The sequence below is a fragment of the Pongo abelii genome, chromosome 6 (assembly GCF_028885655.2).
Source record: "Pongo abelii isolate AG06213 chromosome 6, NHGRI_mPonAbe1-v2.0_pri, whole genome shotgun sequence".
NCBI classification, from domain to species: domain Eukaryota; kingdom Metazoa; phylum Chordata; class Mammalia; order Primates; family Hominidae; genus Pongo; species Pongo abelii.
In genome coordinates, this window is record NC_071991.2 from 13,700,634 (window position 1) to 13,725,065 (window position 24,432).

General features: G+C 46.0%; 1 protein-coding gene across 8 annotated transcripts in view; it reads left to right on the top strand.

Moving 5' to 3' along the window:
* The window catches only part of LOC100457207 (general transcription factor II-I repeat domain-containing protein 2B), a 58,764-nt gene extending 34,332 nt beyond the window's left edge, over positions 1-24,432 (top strand). For 2 of the 8 annotated variants that reach the window (XM_009242691.4, XM_054560374.2), the window contains exons 7-16: positions 947-1,001; positions 1,372-1,415; positions 7,990-8,067; positions 9,679-9,735; positions 11,445-11,510; positions 13,592-13,669; positions 15,705-15,788; positions 17,080-17,263; positions 18,548-18,576; positions 22,308-24,432. In XM_009242691.4, coding sequence (XP_009240966.3) covers positions 947-1,001; positions 1,372-1,415; positions 7,990-8,067; positions 9,679-9,735; positions 11,445-11,510; positions 13,592-13,669; positions 15,705-15,788; positions 17,080-17,263; positions 18,548-18,576; positions 22,308-23,911 — 2,279 coding nt within the window. In that variant the 3' untranslated portion in view covers positions 23,912-24,432. Of the gene's footprint in view, positions 1-946; positions 1,002-1,371; positions 1,416-7,989; positions 8,068-9,678; positions 9,736-11,444; positions 11,511-13,591; positions 13,670-15,704; positions 15,789-17,079; positions 17,264-18,547; positions 18,577-21,049; positions 21,586-22,307 lie in introns of those variants that run through there. The other 6 variants (XM_054560377.2, XM_063725668.1, XM_063725670.1 and 3 more) reach the window with 5 other exon arrangements.

Sequence of the window (24,432 nt, forward strand, 5' to 3'; positions counted from 1 at the left end):
GTAGTCCCAGCTACTCGGGAGGCTGAGGCGGGAGAATTGCTTAAACCCGGGAGGCAGACGTTGCAGTGAGCCGAGATCGTGCTGCTGCACTCCAGCCCAGGCAACAGAGCAAGATCCATCTCAGTAAATAAATCAATAAATCAAGCACTGTAGGAGATTAACAGTAATAACTAAAGATAAAATAAAATGATTATAACAATATGCCCTCATTACTACTCTTGCACTTTGGGGCTATTATGAAGTCAAATAAAGGTGACTTGAGCACAAGCACCCTGGCCTTCCTAGGACCGTCAGTCTGATAACAGAGCCAGCTACTCAGTGACTAGTGGGCGAGTAGTGTAGACAGCGTGGATTGCAGGACAAAAGGATGAGTCACGTCCCAGGCGGGACGGCACGACACTTCATCACGCTGCTCAGAACAACATGTGATTTCAAACTTCTGAATTGTTTATTTCTGGAATTTTCCGTTTACTCTTTGCAGACCTTGGTTGACCTTGGGGAGCAAACCGAGGACCGCAAAACCACAGATCAAGGGGGAGCTCGTGTCATAGCAGCTGTAACTTAGTGCTCACAACATGCAGGCACTGTTCTAGTCATTTTGCTTATATTCATGAATCCTGCCACAACCACCGTATTCACGAGGAAGCGGAGGCTGAGGGAGGTTTAGTGAGTTGCTGGAGGCAGCCCAGCTGGTGAGCTGAGGCTCGGCCGCACGACCGTGCTCTGGCCCCAAAACACTCCTCGGTAACCCTCATCCTGCCCACACAAATGGCCCTGGAACACAGGGGCTGCTTTGAGTCAGTTTCTCTCTCCATGACTTTTCCACGTTGGCTTCGATCTGGGAGTTCCGTTTTCTGTGTATTTGCTGTCAATTTCTATGCTTTTGGATGTTAGTCATTTTCCAAGATGCTAAAAGGGGCTGGTGTGTGTTTTTATTCCTCTACAGGTGGCCCTGGGATGGTAACAGATGCTGAGAGATCCATAGTATCACCAAGTGAAAGGTAAAAGATAAATCACAGCAACCAAAATCCACAACTATGCAGTGTTCATTTTTGGATGACAGAAAGGCCTCCTTACAGCATTTAAGGGGAATGTAAAGGGTTAATGTGCTTCTTCTCTTCCTTATTTTCTATCCTATTCTTTGTCCAAAAGGACCTTTGGAATTAGAAGACTATTTTCAGTAGACACGTTTATTTTGGGAACAACTTATTAAGAACGTTAATATTAAAGTGGAGGCATTGTTGCATTTGATTGAGGGGAGGAGGGGGATTTGGTGCTGCGGAGATCCAGGGCATTTGAGCTCAGCGTGTCCAGGCGACTGTGCCTGTTCCTCACCCTGCCCATCTGACCAGGGTTCCCTTCTCCTTGCAGCTGCGGCCCCATCAATGTGAAAACTGAACCCATGGAAGATTCTGGTGGGTACCGTGATGCTTTTAGAATCAAGTATCGGCCAAGAGTGGTAGCTCACGCCTGTAATCCCAGCACTTTGGGAGGCCGAGGCAGGCGGATCAGGAGTTCAAGACCAGCCTGGCCAACATGGTGAAACCCCATCTCTGCTAAAAATACAAAAATTAGCCAGTCGTGGCTGTGCATGCCTGTAATCCCAGCTACCAGGGAGGCTGAGGCAGGAGAATTGCTTGGACCTGGGAGGCTGAGGCTGCAGTGAGCTGAGATGGCGCCACTGCACTACAGCCTGGGTGACAGAGCAAGACCTTGTCTCAAAAAAACAAACAAGGCTGGGCACGGTGGATCACACCTGTAATCCCAGCACTTTGGGAGGCTGAGGCAGGCAGATCGCCTGAGCTCAGGAGTTCAAGACCATCCTGGCCAACATGGTAAAACCCTGTCTCTACTAAAATACAAAAAATTAGCTGGGCATGGTCGTGTGCGCCTGTAGTCCCACCTACTTGGGAGGCTGAGGCATGAGAATTGCTTGAGCCCCGGAGATGGAGGTTGCAGTGAGCCAAGATCGCACCACTGCACTCCACCTTGGGCTGCAGAGTGAGATTCTGTATCAAAAACAAAAAAAACCAAAAAACAAAAAAAAGAACCAAGTATGTAGCAGGTTATCATTTGACACCTTTCTTTTGTTTTATCAAATAAATAAATAAATAAAGACCAGGGCAACCTCAATGGGGCCTCATTTGCAGAAGAACCATTGTTTTACTCAAATATCTAGAAAACAAGCCTTGGCAGGGTGCGGGGGCTCACAACTGTAACTCCAACACCTTGGGAGGCCGAGGCAGGCGAATTCCTTGAACCCCGGAGTTCAAGACCAGCCTGGGCAACATGGCGAGACTTCATCTCTGCAAAACATATAAAAAATGGTGGTGCATGCCTGTGATCCCAGCTACTTAGGAGGCTGAGGTGGGAGGATCGCTTAAGCCCAGGAGGTCGAGGCTGCAGTGAGCTGTAATGGTGCCACTGCACTCCAGCCTGGGTGACAGAGACATTGTCTCAAAAAAAAAAAAAAAGAGAGAGAGGGAGCCTTCTAATTCAGTACACACTGGGGACTAAGATGTTATTAAATACACATATTTGTGGACAGAATATTATTTTATTTATAGTTGAATTAGAACCTGAATTTGAAATGAGTAAAACATTTTGAATATAAATTTGGAATTATTATTTGACTCACAAATAGAGCAGTGTTTTCATTTTTGGACATATATTACTGCTTTTTTGGACTTTTCTGTCATTTCTAAATGTTTTACAATATAGGTACATTACTATGACAGTGTATACTGGAAAAAAAATCCCTCTTCAGTGGGATTGACCCCATTCTTGCTTCTCCTCACTCCTCAATAAAAGAAAACCAGCATTAATTAGAGGAAAAATGTTAACAGGTTAAGATTAAAAAAAAAAAAACTTAGGCTAGGTGGTGCAGTGGCTCACACCTGTAATCCCAGCACTTTGGGAGGCCAAGGTGGGCAGATCACTTGAGGTCAGGAGTTCGAGACCAGCCTGGCCAACATGGTGAAACACTGTCTCTACTAAAAATACAAAAAATTAGTTGGGCATCATGGCAGGTGCCTGTAATCCCAGCTACTCGGGAGGCTGAGGCACAAGAGTCGCTTGAACCCAGGAGGCAGAGGTTGCAGTGAGCCGAGATCACGCCACTGCACTCCAGCCTGGGTGACAGAGCAAGACTCTGTCTCAAAAAGAAACAACAACAACAAAAATAATTTAAAACCCAAATGTTCAATCAAGGGATGGGAAAATACTGAAAGCATTAAAAGTGGAGAGGTTCACGCCTGTAATCTCAGCATTTTGGGAGGCTGAAGCAGGAGGATCACCTGAGTCCAGGAAGTTGAGACCAGCCTGGGCAACAGAGTGAGACCCTGTCTCTACAAAAAATATTTATAAATAAAAAATTAGCCAGACATGGTAGCATGCACTTATAATCCCAGCTACTTGGGAGGCTGAGGTTGGAGGATCACTTGGATCCAGGAGATAAAGGCTGGAGTGAGCCATGATTGCACCACTGCACTCCAGCCTGGGTGACAGAGCGAGACCCTGGCTCCAAAAAATAATGATTATAATCCAAAAGAAAAACAATATTCTGTGTTAAGAAACAAAGATCTGGCTGGGTGCAGTGGTTCACGCCTGTAATCCCAGCACTTTGGGAAGCAGAGGCAGGCAGATCACCTGAGGTCAGGAGTTTGAGACCAGCCTAGCCAACATGGTGAAACCCCATCCTTACTAAAAATACAAAAATTAGCCGGGCGTGCATGGTGGTGCACGCCTGTAATCCCAGCTACTTAGGAGGCTGAGACAGGAGAATCGTTTGAACCCGGGAGGCAGAGTTTGCTGTGAGCCGAGACTGCGCCATTGCACTCCAGCCTGGGCGACAGAGTGAAACTCCGTCTCAGAAAAAGGGAAAGAAAGAAAGTTCTAGAAAAAGGAAAAATAGAGCCTTTAGCATGAGTAAAATGAAGGAAGGACAGCGGCATCTCTAAGACAGTGAAGATGTGGTTTATGCTTCGCAGTTCCTGGGATTCCTTGGGAGGGTCCAGGGACACAGTGGACGAGTCTCCTTGGCCCGGCTCCTCCTTTGTCACACCCAAGGATCTTTTCGTCACAATGGTGCTTAGCAGAAGCTCCAGCTTCAGATGAGAGTCTGAACAAAAAATGGTGCTTCTCCTGTGCAGTGGTTCTAGGTCAAACCAAGACAAGTTGAATGGAAAGAAACGGGCACAGTATTTCAGCTCGGCACAATTCAGCTGTGAGCACAGGTCAGCTGTGGAATCTTAGTCTTGTTTCTGACATAACAGACCTCAAACTCTTGCCCACTCAATTTTAGCCTCGGATGTTTTCAGAGCTCAGATATCTTCTGCCTGTGTCTTACCTGGTCACAGAGAATTTAAAAAATACCCCAAGCCACAGGCTCCACATACAAACTGGGAAGATGAGGCCAGGCACGGTGGCTCACGCCCATAATCCTAGCAATTTGGGAGGCCAAGGTGGGCAGATCACCTGAAGTCAGGAGTTCGAGACCAGCCTGGCCAACATGGTGAAACCCTGTCTCTACTAAAAATACAAAAATGAGCCGGGCGTGGTGGCACACGCCTGTAATCCCAGCTACTTGGGAGGCTGAGGCAGGACAGTTGCTTGAACCCAGGAGGCGGAGGTTGCAGTGAGCCAAGATGGCACCACTGCACTCCAGCCTGGGTGACAGAGCAAGACTCTGTCTCAAAAAGAAAAAAAAAAGAAGAACCTGGGAAGATGAAGGGGGTGAGAGTGAGAGGTGATCAGTGTCCCCAGGGGCCGAGTTTCCTTCCTCACCAGCTGTTGGGCTAGATCTGTGTTTCCCACGTGCCTTTGTTGGAGATGTGGTTTCATTTGAACAAAAATATGCTTCCTTATTCACAAAACTTCCTACTGTAGACTTTATAAAGCAATATGGATTGCTGCCAGCTGCCAGCAGGCTCCTGAGAGCTGGTCCTTAATTGGTCCTTATTTCTTGTGATATGTATATAGCATTTGCTACATAGAACAAACATCTCCCTGGTTTTAATTTCTTTTCTTTCTTTCTTTTTTTTTTTGAGAGTCTCTCCAGGCTGGAGTGCAGTGGCGCGATTTCAGCTCACTGCAACCTCCGCCTCCCAGGTTCAAGTGATTCTCCTGTCTTAGCCTCCTGAGTAGCTGGAATCATAGGTGCACGCCATCACATCTGGCTAATTTTTTGTATTTTAGTAGAGACAGGATTTCACCGTGTTGCCCAGGCTGGTCTCAAACTCCTGAACTCAGGCAATCCGCCCTCCTCAGCCTCCCAAAGTGCTAGGATTACAGACATGAGCCACCGCACCAGGTCAATTTTTTTCTTTTCTTGAGACAGAGTCTCGCTGTCGCCCAGACTGGAGTACAGTGGTGTGATCTCAGCTCACTGCAACTCCTGCCCCCTGGATTCAAGCGATTCTCTTGCCTCAGCCTTCCGAGTAGCTGGGATTACAGGCACCCACCACCACGCCTGGCTGGTTTTTGTATTTTTAATAGAGACGGGGTCTCACCCTGCTGTTCAGGCTGGTCTCGGACTCCTGGCCTTAAATGATCTGCCCACCTTAGCCTCCCAAAGTGCTGGGATTACAGGTCTGAGCCACCATCCCCGGCTGACAATCAGGTTTTTAAATGTTTAGCTTCACTATCCTTATACCAACAGAGCTGTTAAAGGTTTTCAGACACCCCCTCAGAACTTATAAATTATGTTAAACAATGAACCCTAAGCTGTGCCACAGTTTTTTTGTTTTGCTATTATAAACATTCATAGTTAAATTACATGTACATTTTAGTATCAGTCATCTATTGCTGTATTTAAAAGTACCCCTGAAATGAGGCTGGGTGCGGTGGCTCACGCCTGCAATCCCAGCACTTTGGGAGGCCGAGGCAGGCGGATCACCTGAGGTCAGGAGTTGGAGACCAGCCTGGCCAACATGGTGAAACCTGGTCTCCACTAAACATACAAAAATTAGCCAGGCATAGTGGTGCGCATCTGTAGTCCCAGCTACTTGGGAGGCTGAGGCAGGAGAATCACTTGAACTTGGGAGGTGGAGGCTGCAGTGAGCCAAGATCGTGCCATTGCACTCCAGCCTGGGCTGGAAAGGGAAGGGGAAGGGCTCTAATGGAATGGAATGGAATGGCTGGAATGGAATGGAATATTTAGTCATTCCTACATTTCTGTGTTTTGGCTGGACTGGCTCAGCAAGGGCTGGATGGCTGTGTGTCTGAGGCCCCGGCTGGGACATCAGGGTCTCTCTCCTCATGGCCTCATACCCTTTGGAGGCACCCCAGGCTGGCTTCCATGGTGACGAGGTTCTAGAAGCAGCAGCCACAGATGATCAAGCCTCTTCTCAAGCCTCTGTTTGCATCCCATCTGCTGATGTCCCATTGACCAAAGCAAGTCACACAGCCAGGCCCAGATTTAAACGGCAGAGAATGGCCTGGCACCATGGTTTACAGCTGTAATCCCAACATTTTGGGAGGCCAAGGCAGGCAAATTGCTTGAGTCCAGGGGTTTGAGACCAGCCTGGGCAACATGGTGAAACCCCATGTCTACAAAAAATACAAAAATTAGGCAGGCGTGGTGATGCATGCCTATAGTCAGCTACTTGGGAGGCTGAGACAGGAGGATCGCTTGAGCCCAGGAGACAGAGGTTGCAGTGAGCCGTGATCGTGCCACTGCGCTCCACTGGGCAACAGAGCAAGACTCTGTCTCAAAAAATAATAACAAAATGGCAGAGAAACAGACTTTACTTCTAGAAAAGAATCATGGGAGAGTCACATTGCAAAGGGATGTACATCCTGGGATGGGAGAGGTCTTGAGCTAATTTTTGCAGCCTACCACACCTTTCTCTGATAAAGGCGTTTGGTTTTACTGATACAGCTTCTCCAGGTTTTGAAATCCATTCCATTATAGTGGGTAAGTTAAGATTATAAGTGCCTGGCTGGGCACGGTGGCTTATGCCTGTAATCCCAGCACTTTGAGAGACCAAGGTGGGTGGGTGGATCACCTGAGGTCAGGAGTTTGAGACCAGCCTGGCCAACATGGTGAAACCCCGTCTTTACTGAAAATACAAAAATTAGCCAGGCATGGTGGCACCGGCCACTTGGGAGGCTGAGGCAGGAGGGTCGCTTGAACCTGGGAGGTGGATGTTGCAGTGAGCTGAGATCATGCCACTGTGCTCCAGCCTGGGCAACAGAGTGAGACTCTGTCTCAAAAAAAAAAAAAAAAAACGTTATGCATGTCCGTTCAGGCTCCATGACAAAAGAATCTTTATAGCATTTCATGTAAATGCACTTGGATAGTCAGCCACCCTGAAGGAGAAAATCTCCCAAAACTAGGACTAGAACCAGGACTAAGCTCTCCCGCCTTCATGATGCCTTCCTTCATCCTCCTCTCCTTCCTTCCTTTTTTTTTTTTTTTTTTTTGAGATGCAGTCTCGCTTTGTCAACCAACTAGAGTGCAGTGGCTCGATCTCAGCTCACTGCAACCTCCACCTCCTGGGTTCAAGCAATTCTCCTGCCTCAGCCTCCCATATAGCTGGGGCTACAGGCGTTCGCCACCACTCCCAGCTGATTTTTGTAGTTTTAGTAGAGACAGGGTTTCACCATGTTGGCCAGGCTGGTCTCAAACTCCTGACCTCAAGTGATCTGCCCGCCTCAGTCTCCCAAAGTACTGGTATTGGAGGCGTGAGTCACTGCGCCCGGTCCCCTCCTTCCTTCTTTCCTTTTCTATTGATTTTACAATTGATATTATTTTTATACAAATATACATAAATACACAAATGTATGTTTTCTATATGTATATTATTTTATATTTATAGTATTTCTATTTTTGTATCAAGAGGTCAAATTTGTTCATAGTGAGTGAGCTACAAGTTCTTTTGCTGATTGTAACATTGCTGTATTAATCAACTTATATTAGCTAGTCATATTTCTCTGTTGGCAAACTTAACCTAACATACAATTTTATAATTTCCATTGCATTCCAAGGCATTTCACTGAAAGCAGAAGCTGTCTCAGTCAAGAAAGAATCAGAAGATCCTAATTACTATCAATATAATATGCAAGGTAATACTGTTTGATAATAATTTTCTTCCCCAAAAGTTATTTGGGATGGAAGATTTTAATTACTACCTGTCTGAAAAACTGGCGAACACCCATGTATATTTACCTAGGATATAGCATACTGCCATTTAGAGTAAATAATCCTACAGTTATAAAATGGATTCTATTTAGCCTAAATCCATGTACTCTTTTGTTTGTTTTTTACAGAGATGAGGTCTCACCTTGTTGCCCAGGCTGGTCTCTAACTCCTGGGCTTAAGTAGTCCTCCAGCCTTGGCCTCCAGAAGTGCTGAGATTATAGGCGTGAGCCACCATGCCTGGCTAAATTTTTGTATTATTAGTAGAGACGGGGTTTCGCCATGTTGGCCAGGCTGGTCTCGAACTCCTGACCTCAGGTGATCCACTCACCTTGGCCTCCCAAAGTGCTGGGATTACAGGAATGAGCCGTCACACCCGGCCCATAAGGCTTTTAAAAAGAAGTCATAAATTGTCATGACTGTCATGATTTTGCACCACCTAATGAAGCAATGCATCTTGGCAATAATTGTCAGTGGCCATTAAAACCATTTTATAAAAGTCTGATGGGGACTTTGTCATGGGCAGACCTGACTGACAGTTCCTGAACTGACCGGTCACTGGTCTCCTGACAGGATCCAGTAGGAGGTACACCACACCACCTTTGTCAAGGATTCTTAAAAAAAAATATCAAACCTGGCCAGGTGTAGTGTCTCATACCTGTAATGCCAGCACTTTGGGAGGCCAAGGCAGGTGTATCACTTGAGCCCAGGAGTTCAAAACCAGTCTGGGCAACATGGCGAGAACTTGTCTCTACAAAAAATACAAAAAGTAGCCCGGCGTGGTGGCACATGCCTGTAGCCCCAGCTACTTGGGAGGCTGAGGTGGGAAGATCACTTGAGTCTGGGAGGTCAAGGCTGCAGTGAGCTGTGATCACACCACTGCACTCCAGCCTGGGTGCTGGAGTGAGACTGTGTCTCAAAACAATAACAACAACAAAAACAAAACAAAACAATCAGACCTAAGTCTGATCCAGCCTTTAGATCTAACCAGCAATTTTTAGGAGATGCATGGAATACAGGCACATATGAAAACATCACCACAAGGATGTAGTCAATAAAATCCAGAATGTGAGAAACTCAGAGAAATTAATTTGTTTACATTTTTTGTTTGTTTTTTTTAAGACAGAGTCTTGCTCTGTCACCCAGGCTGGAATGCAGTGGCGTGATCGTGGCTCACTGCAACCTTCACCTCCCAGGTTCAAGTGATTCTCCTGGCTCAGCCTCAAGATTAGCTGAGATTACAGGCGTGTGCCACCACACCCGGCTGATTTTTGTATTTTTTTGTAGAGAAGGGGGTCTCACCATGTTGGCCAGGCTGGTCTCGAACTCCTGACCTCAGGTGATCTGCCCACCTCCACCTCCCAGAGTGCTGAGATTACAGGTGTGAGCCACCGCGCACAGCCAGTTTTATTTCAAGGAGTAGAAGTATTTCAAGTGTATTCCTGTGTGGGTATTGACTTGTTTGCATTGTATTCAGTGATTTCTTTTTACATTTTTGTATTTCTCCGTTTGTTATATATTATTTATTTTTCTTTCAGGAAGCCACCCTTCTTCCACAAGCAATGAAGTAATAGAAATGGAATTACCAATGGAAGGTTAGAAAAATGCAGCATTTTTTCTCTCTCTCTTTTTAAAAAAGTTTATAGCATTTTACAAAGAACATACTTTTTTTTTTTTTTTTTGAGACAGAGTCTCGCTCTGTCACCCAGGCTGGAGTGCAGTGGCGCGATCTCGGCTCACTACAACCTCTGCCTCCTGGGTTCAAGTGATTCATGTGCCTCAGCCTCCTGAGTAGCTGCGATTACAGGCGCACGCCACCACACCTGGCTAATTTTTGTATTTTTAGTAGAGACAGAGTTTCACCATGTTGTCCAGGCTGGTCTCGAACTCCTGACCTCAAGTGATCCGTCCGTCTCTGCCTCCCAAAGTGCTGGGATTACAGGCATGAGCCACCGTGCCTAGCTGAAAGTTTATAGTATTTTACACAGAACATACTCTTTTATACATGTAAGTTGGAAAATAAGGAAGGTGACTTTCTGGCATGCCTGTCTTCTCAGAAAACTATGAATAGTTGAGCTCTTGCCCTAAGATATAACATGAAGGGCTCTATCACTTCTTGTGCTTCTGATCTGTGAGTGATTCTACTTAAAGCACCCGAATATGGAAATTAACTTTGCAGTGGTGCTGTTTCTTGCTTTGTCTTTTGCTTGGCATGACAGAATTCTTTTGGACAGAGTTGAATAGTATTTAGGAAATTCTTGCATTAGAAGTAAAATTTGATAATTTTCCCTCCATTCATATATAAATCTTGAGCATCATATGAATAAAACCTAAATTCCTAAGGTGGTTTGTGTATGTCCAAGATAAAATTAATAATTAAAAAAAAGGGCCAGGCATGGTGGCTCGCCTGTAATCCCAGCACTTTGGGAGGCTGAGACGGGTGGATCACCTGAGGTCAGGAGTTCAAGACCAGCCCGGCCAACATGGTGAGACCCTGTCTCTACTAAAAATACAAAAATTAGCCAGGCGTGATGGCAGGCACCTGTAATCCCAGCTACTTGGGAGGCTGAGGCATGAGAATTGCTTGAAACTAGGAGGCGGAGGCTGCAGTGAGCCGAAATCGCACCATTCCACTCCAGCCTGGGCAACAGAGTGAGATTGTCTCAACAACAACAACAACAACAATAATAATAATAAAGATTTCCTTTCCAAACCTAGAGGCATGGGACATCTTTGTCCATTTATAGGCAATGTGATCTTACTTTTAGTTGTATATCTGCCTTAGAGAGATAGTGACACATGGACTACCAAAATGATTCTATTTTTTTTTTTTTTTTGAGACAGAATCTCACCCTGTCACCCACGCTGGAGTGCAGTGTGTCATGACCTGGGCTCACTGCAGCCTCCACCTCCCAGGTTGAAGCAATTCTCCTGCCTCAGCCTCCTGAGTAGCTGGGATTACAGGCGTGCACCACCACGCCTGGATAATTTTGTATTTTTAGTAGAGATGGGGTTTCGCCATGTTGCTCAGGCTGGTCTCAAACTCCTGGCCTCAAGTGATCCGCCCACCTCGGCCTCCCAAAAGTGCTGGGATTACAGGTGCGAGCCACCATGCCCGGCCCAATTACTGTTTATTATCCTATTATTATTGCTTATAAAATTAAAATTATGTTTATATTTATTATATATGAAATGTATTTAAAATGCCAGGATAAGCTACTTTTTTGGTATAGGAGCAGTCATGTGTTGGAATATGAGGAGAATACTTAATAATGAATGTCATTTTAGACATTTTTTTTTCAAGATTCCACTCCGCTGGTCCCTTCAGAAGAATCAAATAAGGACCCTGAAGCTGAGGTGAAAATCGAAGGTTAGTTGCCCAAAACCCCATTGCCAAGTCTGGTTTTCATTCTTTCTAACAGGATTAATTGTGGAGAGGATGGCAGAGCTCAGTGGCTCAAGCCTGTAATCCCAGCACCTTGGGAGGCCAAGGCAGATGTATTGCTTGAGCCCAGGAGTTTGAGACCAGCCTGGGCAACATGGTGAAACCCTGTCTCTACTAAAAATACAAAATTAGCCAGGCTTGGTGGTGCATGTCTGTATTCCCAGCTACTTGGGAGGCTGAGACAGGAGGATTGCTTGAACCTGGGAGGCGGAGGTTGCAGTGAGCCGAGATCTCACCATTGCACTCCAGCCTGGGTGAAGAGCGAGATTCCATCTAAAAAAAAAAAAAAAATTGTGGGGAAGAGATTGAAATCTCTAATGTGTGTATATATAATAGAGCAGCCCATATTCCCATTAGGGCCCAATGCTTTGGGCTGTTGTAGACAACATAATTAGCTGTGCAAAAAAATTAGAAAGAAAAGAAAAATAATAACCAGGCATGATGGTGCATGCTTGTACTCCCAGCACTTTGTGAGGCCAAGGCAAGAGGATCATTTAAACCCTGGAGTTCTAGATCAGATTGGGCAACATAGTGAGACTCTATCTCTGCAAAAAATAAACATTAAAAAAAATTAGGCAAGGCATGGTGGCTCACGTCTGTAATCCCAGCATTTTGGGAGGCTGAGGTGGGCAGATCACTTGATCCCAGGAGTTTGAGACCAGTCTGGGCATAGTGAAACCCTGTCTCTACTAAAAATACAAAAAGTTAGCAGGGCATGGTGGCACACACCTGTAGTCCCAGCTATTCGGGAGACTGAGGTGGGCCAATCACCTGAGCCCAGGGAAGTCGAGGCTGCAGTGAGCTGTAATTGTGCCATAATACTCCAGCCTGGGTGATGGGAGTGAGATCCTGCCTCAAAACAAACTAACAAAAATATTAGCCAGGCATGGTGGCATGCATCTGTAGTCTCAGCTACTTGGGAGGCTGAGGTGGGAGGATCACTTGAGCCCAGGATTTCAAGGCTGCAGTGAGCTGTGATTATGCCCCTGCACTCCAGCATGGTCAACAGAGCAAGACTCCATCTCTAAAAATAAAAATTAAAAAAAAAATTTTTTTTAAGTCTTGCACATTAGCACTGACCCACAACTGGGCCTCAACTGTGCTGTGTTCACTTGAGGAAAGAATGAAGGGTCGAGGGTACATAAGGGGGGAGAATGGAAAGAAAAGGACGATTCACTCAGACATAGCCCCTTTGCTACCAGAGAGGACAGATAACTATCAAAGGTAACTCCTCAGGCCTGCAGCCAGTGAACTCAGTTTAAGTGCAAGTATCTAAAAGAAGTGAAGTTGAAAGTGTGATTTAAGGCTGGTGTGGTGGGTGGCTCACACCTGTAATCCCAGCACTTTGGGAGACCCAGGTAGGTGAATCCCTTGAGGCCAGGAGTTCGAGACCAGCCTGGCCAACATGGTGAAACTCTGTCTCTACTAAAAATACAAAAATTAGAACCGGGCCTGTTGGCTCACGCCTGTAATCCCAGCACTTTGGGAGGCCCAGGCAGGTGAATCACTTGAGGTCAGGAGTTCTCAACCAGCATGACCAACATGGTGAAACTCTGTCTCTACTAAAAAAATTACAATTATGAGCTGGGCGTGGTGGTGGGCATCTGTAATCCCAGCTACTCAGGAGGCTGAGGCACGAGAATCACTTGAACCTGGGAGGCAGAGGTTGCAGTGAGCCGAGATCGCACCACTGCACTCCAGCCTGGGCGATAGACTTAGTCTCAAAAAAAAAAAAAAAAAAATTAACCAGGCATGATGGTGCATGTCTGTGGTCCCAGATACTCACAAGGCTGAGGTGGGAGGATCACTTGACTGTGGGAGGTCGAGGATGCAGTGAGCTAGGATCACACACTGCACTCCAGCCTGGATGGCAGAGTAAGCACCTGTGTCAAAAAAAAAAAAAAAAAAATTCAGTCTGGGCTTCTGATCAAAGCAGCACTTAGACATATTTAAAGGAGAATTGGTCTTATTCTTGGTAAATTCTAAACTTCAACTTCTGTTTTAAGGAAACACAAATTCATCCAGTGTTCCAAATTCTGCAGCAGGTGTTGAAGATCTTAACATCGTTCAAGTGACTGTTCCAGGTATGGACTAATGTTACATTTTTCCTTTTGTCTTAATTATTTTTTGACGTAGGGTGGTCTCTTGGACCTGCCATTTTTCACTTAGTTCACCCTGACAACTAAGAAATGACAGTTTGGGAATATAAAATATTCTGCAAGTTGCTACACACCAAGCATCTTGCTCATATCAGACATTATTAATCAGATATTTTGCTTCTCCTGGCCAAGCCCGAGCATTACCTGGAAAATGCATCTCAGAGCAGGCAGCATGGAGCACCAGCTATGGTTGAACTGGAATTGGCCACAGAGGTGAAATGTTTTGTTACTCATCATTAATAATCTTCTGGCCGGGCATGGTGGCTCACGCCTGTAATCCCAGCACTTTGGGAGGCTGAGATGGGCAGATCATGAGGTCAGGAGATCGAGACCATCCTGGCTACCACGGTGAAACCCCGTCTCTACTAAAAATACAAAAAAATTAGCCAGGCGTGGTGGCGGGCGCCTGTAGTCCCAGCTACTCGGGAGGCTGAGGCAGGAGAATGGTGTGAACCCAGGAGGCGGAGCTTGCAGTGAGCCAAGATCACACCACTGCACTCCAGCCTGGGCGACAGAGCGAGACTCTGTCTCAAAAAAATAAATAATAATAAATCTTCTTTTCTGAATATGTGTACGTGAAATGTATCTGGAAAGATACAAGAGAATCTAATAACATAGTTCCTCCAGGGAAGGAAACTGACCACTGAGATAGGGATGGGAGAGAGACATTTGAGATGTTCCTGTATATTACTCCTCTTGAATGTTGAGCTATGTGATTGCTTTAGTTATTCAAAAATAAATAAAGTTTTAAAGTGTTGAAAAATATCTAAAAAATAAAAACAAAAAAAAAGGACCAGCATGGTGGCATGTGCCTGTAATCTCAGCACTTTGGGAAGCTGAGGCAGGAGGATCACTTGAGCCCAGGAGTTTGAGACCAGCGTGCACAGCACAGTGAGACTCTGTCTCTAAAAAACAAAAAGAAAAGAAAAACAGACCGGATGCGGTGGCTCACACCTGTAATCCCAGCACTTTGGGAGGCTGAGGCAGGTGGATCACCTGAGGTCAGGAGTTCGAGACCAGCCTGGCCAACATGGTGAAACCCTGTCTCTACTAAAAATACAAAAATTAGCTGGGTGTGGTGGCAGGTGCCTGTAATCCCAGCTACTTGGGAGGCTGAGGCAGGAGAAGTGCTTGAACCCAGGAGGGGTGCAGTGAATTGCTTGAACCCAGGAGTTTGCAGTGAGCCAAGATTGTACCATTGTACTCCAGCCTGGGCGACAAGAGCAAAACTCAGCCTCAAAACAAAAACAAAAAAACAAAAAACAAAACAAAACAAAACAAAAAAACAAAAAAGAAAGAAAAGAAAAGAAAAAAAAGAAAGAAAATAAAAATATACCTTACCTTCTAATCCTAGTACCTCTTATTCCTTTTACTTGTCATATTTCATTGGCTAGGATTTCTATTTTAAGGCTGAAAAGTGGTGGTGGAAGTAAACATGCTTGTCTTGTATGATATTGAAAATATTCCTTAAAAGTAGTATGTAGTATGTTTATATAGGGTTATAATTTGGAAAATTCTCTATTTTCTATAATGGCTTCCATTTCCAAATTTCCAAGATGCTTAATTATTGCTAAAAGTAAACTGAATAACAATCCAGGTTGGGGGGAGGGGGGAGGGATAGCATTGGGAGATATACCTAATGCTAGATGACGAGTTGGTGGGTGCAGCGCACCAGCATGGCACATGTATACATATGTAACTTACCTGCACATTGTGCACATGTACCATAAAACCTAAAGTATAATAATAATAATAATAAAAGAAAAAAAAAAAGAAAAAAAAAAAAAAAAAAAAAAACAAATAAAGTGATCCAATATAAAAAAAAAAAAAAAAAAAAAAAAAAAAAAAACAATCCAGGTAACGCACTTTCTCGGGTGCTAACAGGCATTTCTCCCAACAGCTTTCTTGGGAGAAAATACATGAATAACCTTGGTTTGTTTATTTGTTTAATTATTTTTAGATAACGAGAAGGAAAGATTATCAAGCATTGAAAAGATTAAACAGCTAAGAGAACAAGTTAATGACCTCTTTAGCCGAAAATTTGGTAAGTTTTTATATCTTTTTATATCCAGAATTCATATACCTAAAATACTTCTTTTTAACAGAATACTTGGCCAGGTGCATTGGCTCACACCTGTAATCCTAGCACTTTAGGAGGCCAAGGCTAGAGAATCACTTGAGCCCAGGAGTTTGAGACCAGCCTGGGCAGCAAAGTGACACCCCAGGTCTACAGAAGAAAAAAAAAATACTTTATCTTATAAGAAATTGATCTTGGCTGGGCGCAGTGGTTCAGGCTTTTAATCCCAGCACTTTGGGAGGCCAAGGTGGGTGGATCACTTGAGGCCAGCAGTTCGAGTCCAGCCTGGCCAACATGGTGAAACCCCATCTCTACTAAAAATACAAAAAATTAGCTGGGTGTGGTGGTGCGCGCCTGCAATCCCAGCTACTCAGGAGGCTGAGGCACGAGAATCACTTGTAACTGGGAGGAAGAGGTTGCAGTGAGCTGAGATTGTGCTATTGCACTCCAGCCTGGGCAACAGAGTGAGACCCTGTCTCAAAAAAAAAAAAAAGAAACTGATCTTTTTGTGAAAGAGCTATGATAAAAATTAGTCAATATGTCTTTTTACAGAAGAGCTTTTGCATGGTAGCATTGACTAATTACAATAAAAATAATAATAGCTATCTTTGTTTTACTGAGTGCTTACCTTGGGTATTATTTTTTGTGTTCAACATGTGTTTGATCATTTAATCCTCACATGAAACCTTTCAGGTAGGCGCCATGATAACCCTGTGTGATGGATGGAGAAACTGAGTTTGCCTCCTACCCATGCTAATTTCAAAATTTTAAAATTATATTCACACATCATAGTACCACTGGGAAATAAAATGACTGATCATAAGTATTGTCGTTTGATACTTCTAAATCCTGACATTAAAGATGAATCCTCGTTTAGGAAATGTAAGGAACAAACTCAGCTAGTTTTATTTGTGTTTTTTTTTTTTTAATTTGTTGTTTTATTTTGTGTTGTTTTGTTTTGAGGCAGGGTCTTGCTCTGTCTCCCAGGCTGGAGTGCAGTGGGGCGATCTCGGCTTACTGCAACTTCTGCCTCCTGGGTCCCTCCCGTGTAGCCGGGATTACAGGCATGCGCCACCACGCCCAGCTAATTTTTGTATTTTTAGTAGAGACAGGGTTTCACCATGTTAGCCAGGCTGGTCTCGAACTCCTGGCCTCAAGTGATTCACCCGCCTCAGTCTCCCAAAGGGCTGGGATTACAGGTGTGAGCCGCCGCGCCCAGCCAAACTCAGCTGGTTTTATGCTGCTCATCCCGTCACAGGTGAAGCAATTGGCGTGGATTTCCCTGTGAAAGTTCCCTACAGGAAGATCACATTCAACCCAGGCTGTGTGGTGATTGATGGCATGCCCCCGGGGGTGGTATTCAAGGCCCCCGGCTATCTGGAAATCAGTTCCATGAGGAGGATCTTGGAGGCAGCTGAGTTTATCAAATTCACAGTCATCAGGTAAGTGAGTCAAGAGAAAGAATCTGGAGACTCTGACTTGCCCGAGGTGGGCATTTGGCTGCTCAGGAATGTCTGTCCCATGATTTGGGCTGGGGGTTTATTCCCGCAGTTGACCGCTGGGCCATGCTGCCTCTCACACTGACTTCATCATCTTCTGCTTCCTTGAGATGTATCCATGTCCATGTTCCTCGGTGATCACGGGCAGCCCATCCCAGTTTTAGCTCACACAGCACCTAGCATAGAGTTAACACTCCGCAAAAGTTTGTCCAATAAAACTAAGTGGGGCCGGGCGCGGTGGCTCACGCCTGTAATCCCAGCACTTTGGGAGGCTAAGGTGGGCAGATCGCCTGAGGTCAGGAGTTTGAGGCGAGCCTGGCCAACATGGTGAAACCCCGTCGCTACTAAAAATACAAACGTTAGCCGGGTGTGGTGGCGTGTGCCTCTAATACCAGCTACTCAGGAGGCTGAGGCATGAGAATCACTTGACCTGGGAGGTGGAGGTTGCAGTGACCTGAGATGGCATCACTGCACTCCAGCCTCGGCAGCAGAATGAGACTCCATCTCAAAACATAAATAAATAGGCTGGGCATGGTGGCTCAGGCCTGTAATCCCAGCATTTTAGGAGGCCGAGGCAGGTGGGTCATTTGAGGTCAGGAGTTCGAGACCAGCCTGGCCAACATGGTGAAACTCCATCTCTACTAAAAATAAACATTAGCCAGGTGTAGTGGTACGTGCCTGTAATCCCAGCTACTCAGGAGAATCACTTGAACCTGGAGTGCGGAGGTTGCAGTGAGCCCAGATGACACCACTGCACTCCAGCCTGGGTGATGGAGTGAGACTCTGTCTCAAAACAAAAACAAAAACAAAAACAAAAAGCTCGATGTAGTGGCTCATGCCTGTAATCCCAGCACTTTGGGAGGCCAAAGTAGGTAGATCTTCTGAGGTCAGGAGTTCAAGACTAGCCTGGCCAACATGGTGAAACTAAAAATACAAAAAAATTAGCTGGGCGTGGTGGCGGGCACCTGTAATCCCAGCTACTCAGGAGGCTGAGGCAGGAGAATGGCTTGAACCCGGGAGGCGGAGGTTGCGGTGAGCTGAGATCGCGCCACCGTACTCCAGCCTGGGTGACACAGCGAGACTCTGTCTCAAAAAAAACAAAAACAAAACAAATCAATAAATAAATATTCTTCTGTAAAAAAATAAGTAAAAATAAAAAAAAAAAACTAAGTAGACAAAAGAGGAAACATGAGCTTGTCGCATTTATCAATGTGTCTTTCTCTTCAGGCCGCTTCCAGGGCTTGAGCTCAGTAATGGTGAGTATTCTACATGGTGAGAAGAACGTTCTGGCAATGTTGGGCCGTGGGAAGTGTCTCGGTGGGCGCTCACCACAGGGCTTTTGCTTCCGTGAGCCTGAGACCCAAATATGCAGCCTTCGATGCATGCTTTATTTTTCCGGCATGTGATAAAGTTAGATAACTCTGTTACTTGAGTTTGATTAACCAGGCATTTTTTTTCTCATACGACAGTCTGAAGGAGCGTGATCTGTATCACACCATGAGTGTGACGTGTGATGTGGCACATTCTTTTTTTTTTTTTTTTTTTGGAGACGGAGTCTTGCTCTGTCACCCAGGCTGGAGTGCAATGGCACAATCTCGGCTCACCGCAACCTCCGCCTCCCGGGTTCAACCGATTCTTCTGCCTCAGCCTCCCGAGTAGCTGGGACTATAGGCGCATGCCACCACGCCTGGCTAATTTTTGTATTTTTAGTAGAGATGGGGTTTTGCCATGTTGGCCAGGCTGGTCTCGAACTTCTGACCTCAAAGGATCCGCCCGCCTCCACCTCCCAAAGTGCTGGGATTACAGACATGAGCCACCATGCATGGCTGATGTGGCATGCTATTCAAGTGTGCTTTGTGGTGGGGGCTCCCCTGAGGCCACCCGCACAGCTGCACTCAGGATCACAGTACCGATCTCCTCTGTGTTAGTTGGTAAATAGTGCCTGCCTGGCCACCCGGTCCCGCCCTAATACCCCCCAACCTTGGCTTGACCTTCCTACAGTGCTGAAGCAAAAGGGGTTCCACCGGGCACAGCAGGGGCCCCCAGAACCCTTCCAGTGCTGAGACTAGCGTCTGTTCTTTTTTTTTTTTTTTGAGACAGAGTCTCGCTCTGTCACTCAGGCTGGAGTGCAGTGGCAAGATCTCGGCTCACTGCAACCTCCGCCTCCCGGGTAAGCGATTCTCTGCCTCAGCCTTCCGATTAGCTGGGATTACAGGTGGGGGCCGCCACATTCGGCTACTTTTTGTATTTTTTAGTAGAGACAGGGTTTAGCCATGTTGGCCAGGCTGGTCTCAAACTCGTGACCTCAAGTGATCCACCCGCCTTGGCCTCCCAAAGTGCTGGGATTACAGATGTGAGCCACTGCACCTGGCTCAGCATCTGTTCTGATTGAGCAATGCCCAGGCACTCTGCTTCTTAAATATTCTCTTTTTTTTCCCCTTCAACATTTATTTTAAGTTCTAGAGGATGTGCAGGTTTGTTACATAGGTAAACGTGTGCCATGGTGGTTTGCTGCACCTATCAACCCATCACCTAGGTATTAAGTCCAGCATGCATTAGCTATTCTTCCTGATGCTCTCTCTCCCCCCACCTGCCCCCACCTGCCCGCACCCTGTTAAATATTCTTAATGTCTTCCCCGGAGCCCTTGCAAGTGAGTCAGTATCCTGTCAAGTAGAATACAGAGAGGTGTTCTCACAAGCATGAGTCACCAGGGAACCTCCTAATGTAACGTTTGAAAACCAAAGTAGGCTGGGCGCGGTGACTCATGCCTGTAATCTCAGCACTTTGGGAGGCCGAGGCGGGTGGATCATAAGGTCAGGAGATGAAGACCCTTCTGTACAACGCGGTGAAACTCCATCTCTACTAGAAATACAAAAATTAGCCAGGCATGGTGGTGCGTGCCTGTAATCCCAGCTACTCGGGAGGCTGAGGCAGGAAAATCACTTGAACCAGGGAGTTGGAGGTTGCAGTGAGCCCAGATCGTGCCATTGCACTCCAGTTTGGCTACAGAGCAAGACTCTGTCTCAAAAAAAAAAAAAAAAAGAAAACCAAAGTATCTTATTAAAATGCTCCATTCTTATTCCCAAACGCATCTGATTGCTAAATGATTTTTTGATCTTTTATAATAGCTTTATTTATTTATTTTATTATTATTGGGGTTCTTTAGAGACAAGGTTCACTCTGTCACCCAGGCTGGAGTGCAGTGGTGTGATCATAGCTCACTGCAGCCTGGAACTCCTGCCCTCAGGTGATTCTCCCACCTCCACCTCCCGAGTAGCTGGGACAGCACTGCCATGCCCAGATAATTTTTTTTTTTTTTTTTCTGTAGAGACAGGGTCTCGCTATGTTTCCCAGGCTGGCCTTGAGCTTCTGGCTTCAAGCGATCCTCCTGCCTCAGCCTCCCAAAGTGCTGGGATTATAGGCATGAGCTGCTGTACATGGCCTACATTTTCTCAAGGTGCACTTTTATGTGTGTGTACTCTGGAAATACCTTGATTACTTGCAGGGTGGCCAGGTTCTTTAAATCTAAAACACTAGCCCCTGTACACTCAAACACACTTATATGAATGAGTTTTGTGTGGGTCTGTGGCCGTCAACCTCGTCATTTGAGACTCACAGTAGGTAAAAATCATATGCCTTTCTGTGCTCATTCCCATCTCTGTTATTGCAAAGTTTTCTTGGGAATCAAATGAGAAAATATGTTAAAATGCTCACGCCTATAATCCCAGGACTTTTGGAGGCCAAGGCAAGAGGATTGCTTGAGGCCAGGAGTTCGAGACCAGCCTGGGCAACATAGCAAGACCCCATCTCTACAGAAAATTTAAAAATCAGCTGGACACAGTGGCTCATGCCTGTAGCCCCAGCTACTTGGCAGGCTAAAGCAGGAAGATCACTTAAACTCAGGAGTTTGAGACAGCAGAGAGCCATAATTGCAATACTACACTCCAGCATGGGTGACAGAACAAGACCCTGTCTCTAAAAAGAAAATGCAAACATATTATCAAATAATTCCTGTTTAAACTGGACATAACAAGCACAGCTACATGCTGAACCCCATTAAAGGTGTCTTTTGTTTGGCTCATGTACTTTTAAAAATAAGAATGAGGCTGGGCACAGTGGCTTCTGTAATCCCAGCACTTTGGGAGGCCAAGGTGGGTGGATCGCTTGAGCCTGGGGGTTTCAGACCAGCCTGGGTAACATGGTAAGACTCCAGCTCTACAAAAAAAAAAAAAAAGAAGAAGAAGAAAAAAAGAAAAGAAAGAAAGAGAGGAAAATAGCTCCGTGTGGTGGTGCATGCCTGTAGTCCCAGCAACCGGGGAGCTGAAGTGGGAGGATCACCTGAGCCCAGGGAGTTCCAGGCTTCAGTGAGCCATTATCACACCACAAACCAGGCACTCTTTCATAGAAGTCAATCTTCAGGTTTTCTTTAGAAAACCTGAAGATCTGGCTGGGTGCAGTGGCTCATGCCTGTAATCCCAGCACTTTGGGAGGCTGCAGTGGGCGGATCACCTGAGGTCAGGAGTTCGAGACCAACCTGGACAACATGATGAAATCTCATCTCTACTAAAAATACAAAAATTAGCTGGGCGTGGTGGTGGGCGCCTGTCATATCAGCTACTTAGGAGGCTGAGGCAGAAGAATCGCTTGAACCTGGGAGGCAGAAGTTGCACTGAGCTGAGATTGAGCCACTGCACTCCAGCCTGGGCGACAGAGCAAAACTCCGTCTCAACAACGACAACAAAAATTTAGTCTTCAGGTTTTCTTTAGAAAACGTGAAGATCTGGCCACAGCTGGCGTCCTGGCAGCGCTTTGCTGGAGTTGAGGGTCAGCCGTCCCTCTCTGCAGGGTGGGTCACCCTCCTGTTAACCACACCCCTCCCCGCCCGCTTCCTCCCTCACGTGCGTCATCAAGCATTTGCTGTTGTTTTCCTCATAGTAGTGATAAGAGAAAAGTGAAATATCTTTGTCTCCCTTTCTCTGTCAAAAGTGGGAAAACGAAAGATAGACCAGGAGGGCCGTGTGTTTCAAGAAAAGTGGGAGAGAGCCTATTTCTTCGTGGAAGTACAGAATATTCCAACATGTCTCATATGCAAACAAAGCATGTCTGTGTCCAAAGAATATAACCTAAGACGCCACTATCAAACCAACCACAGCAAGCACTATGACCAGTATACGGAAAGAATGCGTGACGAGAAGCTTCACGAGCTGAAAAAAGGGCTCAGGAAGTATCTCTTAGGCTCGTCAGACACCGACTGTCCCGAGCAAAAACAAGTATTTGCAAACCCAAGTCCAACCCAGAAATCCCCCGTGCAGCCTGTAGAGGACCTGGCTGGGAACTTATGGGAGAAGTTACGTGAAAAAATCAGGTCTTTTGTGTCATATTCTATCGCAATCGATGAGATCACGGATATAAATAATACCACCCAGTTGGCGATATTTATCCGCGGCGTCGATGAGAACTTCGATGTGTCCGAAGAACTTCTGGACACGGTGCCCATGACGGGTACAAAATCTGGAAACGAGATCTTTTCGCGTGTTGAGAAGAGCCTGAAAAAGTTCTGTATCGACTGGTCGAAATTAGTAAGCGTGGCCTCCACTGGCACCCCAGCGATGGTGGATGCCAGTAACGGGCTTGTCACGAAACTGCAGTCCAGGGTGGCGACGTTCTGCAAGGGTGCGGAACTGAAGTCCGTCTGTTGTATAATTCATCCGGAATCACTCTGTGCTCAGAAGTTGAAGATGGACCACGTCATGGACGTGGTAGTGAAGTCCGTGAACTGGATATGCTCCCGGGGACTGAACCACAGTGAGTTCACAACCTTGCTCTATGAGCTGGACAGCCAATACGGTAGCCTCCTGTACTACACGGAGATTAAGTGGCTCAGTCGCGGGCTGGTGCTAAAGAGATTTTTCGAATCGTTGGAAGAAATCGACTCCTTCATGTCATCCAGAGGGAAACCCCTGCCTCAGCTGAGCTCCATAGATTGGATCCGAGACCTGGCCTTCTTGGTTGACATGACGATGCATCTGAACACTTTGAACATCTCTCTCCAAGGACACTCCCAAATCGTCACGCAGATGTATGACCTGATCCGGGCGTTCCTAGCAAAACTGTGCCTCTGGGAGACTCATTTGGCGAGGAATAATCTGGCCCACTTTCCCACCCTGAAATCGGTTTCCAGAAATGAAAGCGATGGCCTGAACTACATTCCCAAAATCGCGGAACTCAAGACTGAATTCCAGAAAAGGCTGTCTGATTTCAAACTCTACGAAAGCGAACTGACTCTGTTCAGCTCCCCGTTCTCCACGAAGATCGACAGTGTGCACGAGGAGCTCCAGATGGAGGTTATCGACCTGCAATGCAACACGGTCCTGAAGACGAAATACGACAAGGTGGGAATACCAGAATTCTACAAGTACCTCTGGGGTAGCTACCCGAAATACAAGCACCATTGCGCAAAGATTCTCTCCATGTTCGGGAGCACCTACATCTGCGAACAGCTGTTCTCCATTATGAAACTGAGCAAAACAAAATACTGCTCCCAGTTAAAGGATTCCCAGTGGGATTCTGTACTCCACATCGCAACGTGATGGAGAGAAAACTCCTGGCAGGGCCCTATGGTGGGAAAGGCTGGAGTCTTCTAGTCCCAAGGGATTGGGAGATGATAAAATGAATTTTTTTTTTCTTTTTTGAGGTGGAGTCTTGCTCTGTCACCCAGGTTGGAGTGCAGTGGCATGATCTCGGCTTACTGCAACCTCCAGCTCCTGGGTTCGAACAATTCTCCTGCCTCAGCCTCCCGAGCAGCTGGGACTACAGGCGTGCGCCACCATGCCCGGCTAATTTTTGTATTAGTAGAGATGAAGTTTCACCATGTTGGCCAGGCTGGTCTCCAACTCCTGACCTCAGGTGATCCACCCTCCTCGACCTCACAAAGTGCTGGGATTACAGGCATGAACCACTGTGCCCAGCCGACAAAATGAGTTCTTAAACATTTGTTTTTTTTTCAGTTTTTTTTCCACTTTGAATCAAAAATATAATCTGCAGTATCATACTTGTTTATATTACATTGTATGCCTCACTATTCAGTAAAAATCAAGAAAGTTTTATTGTA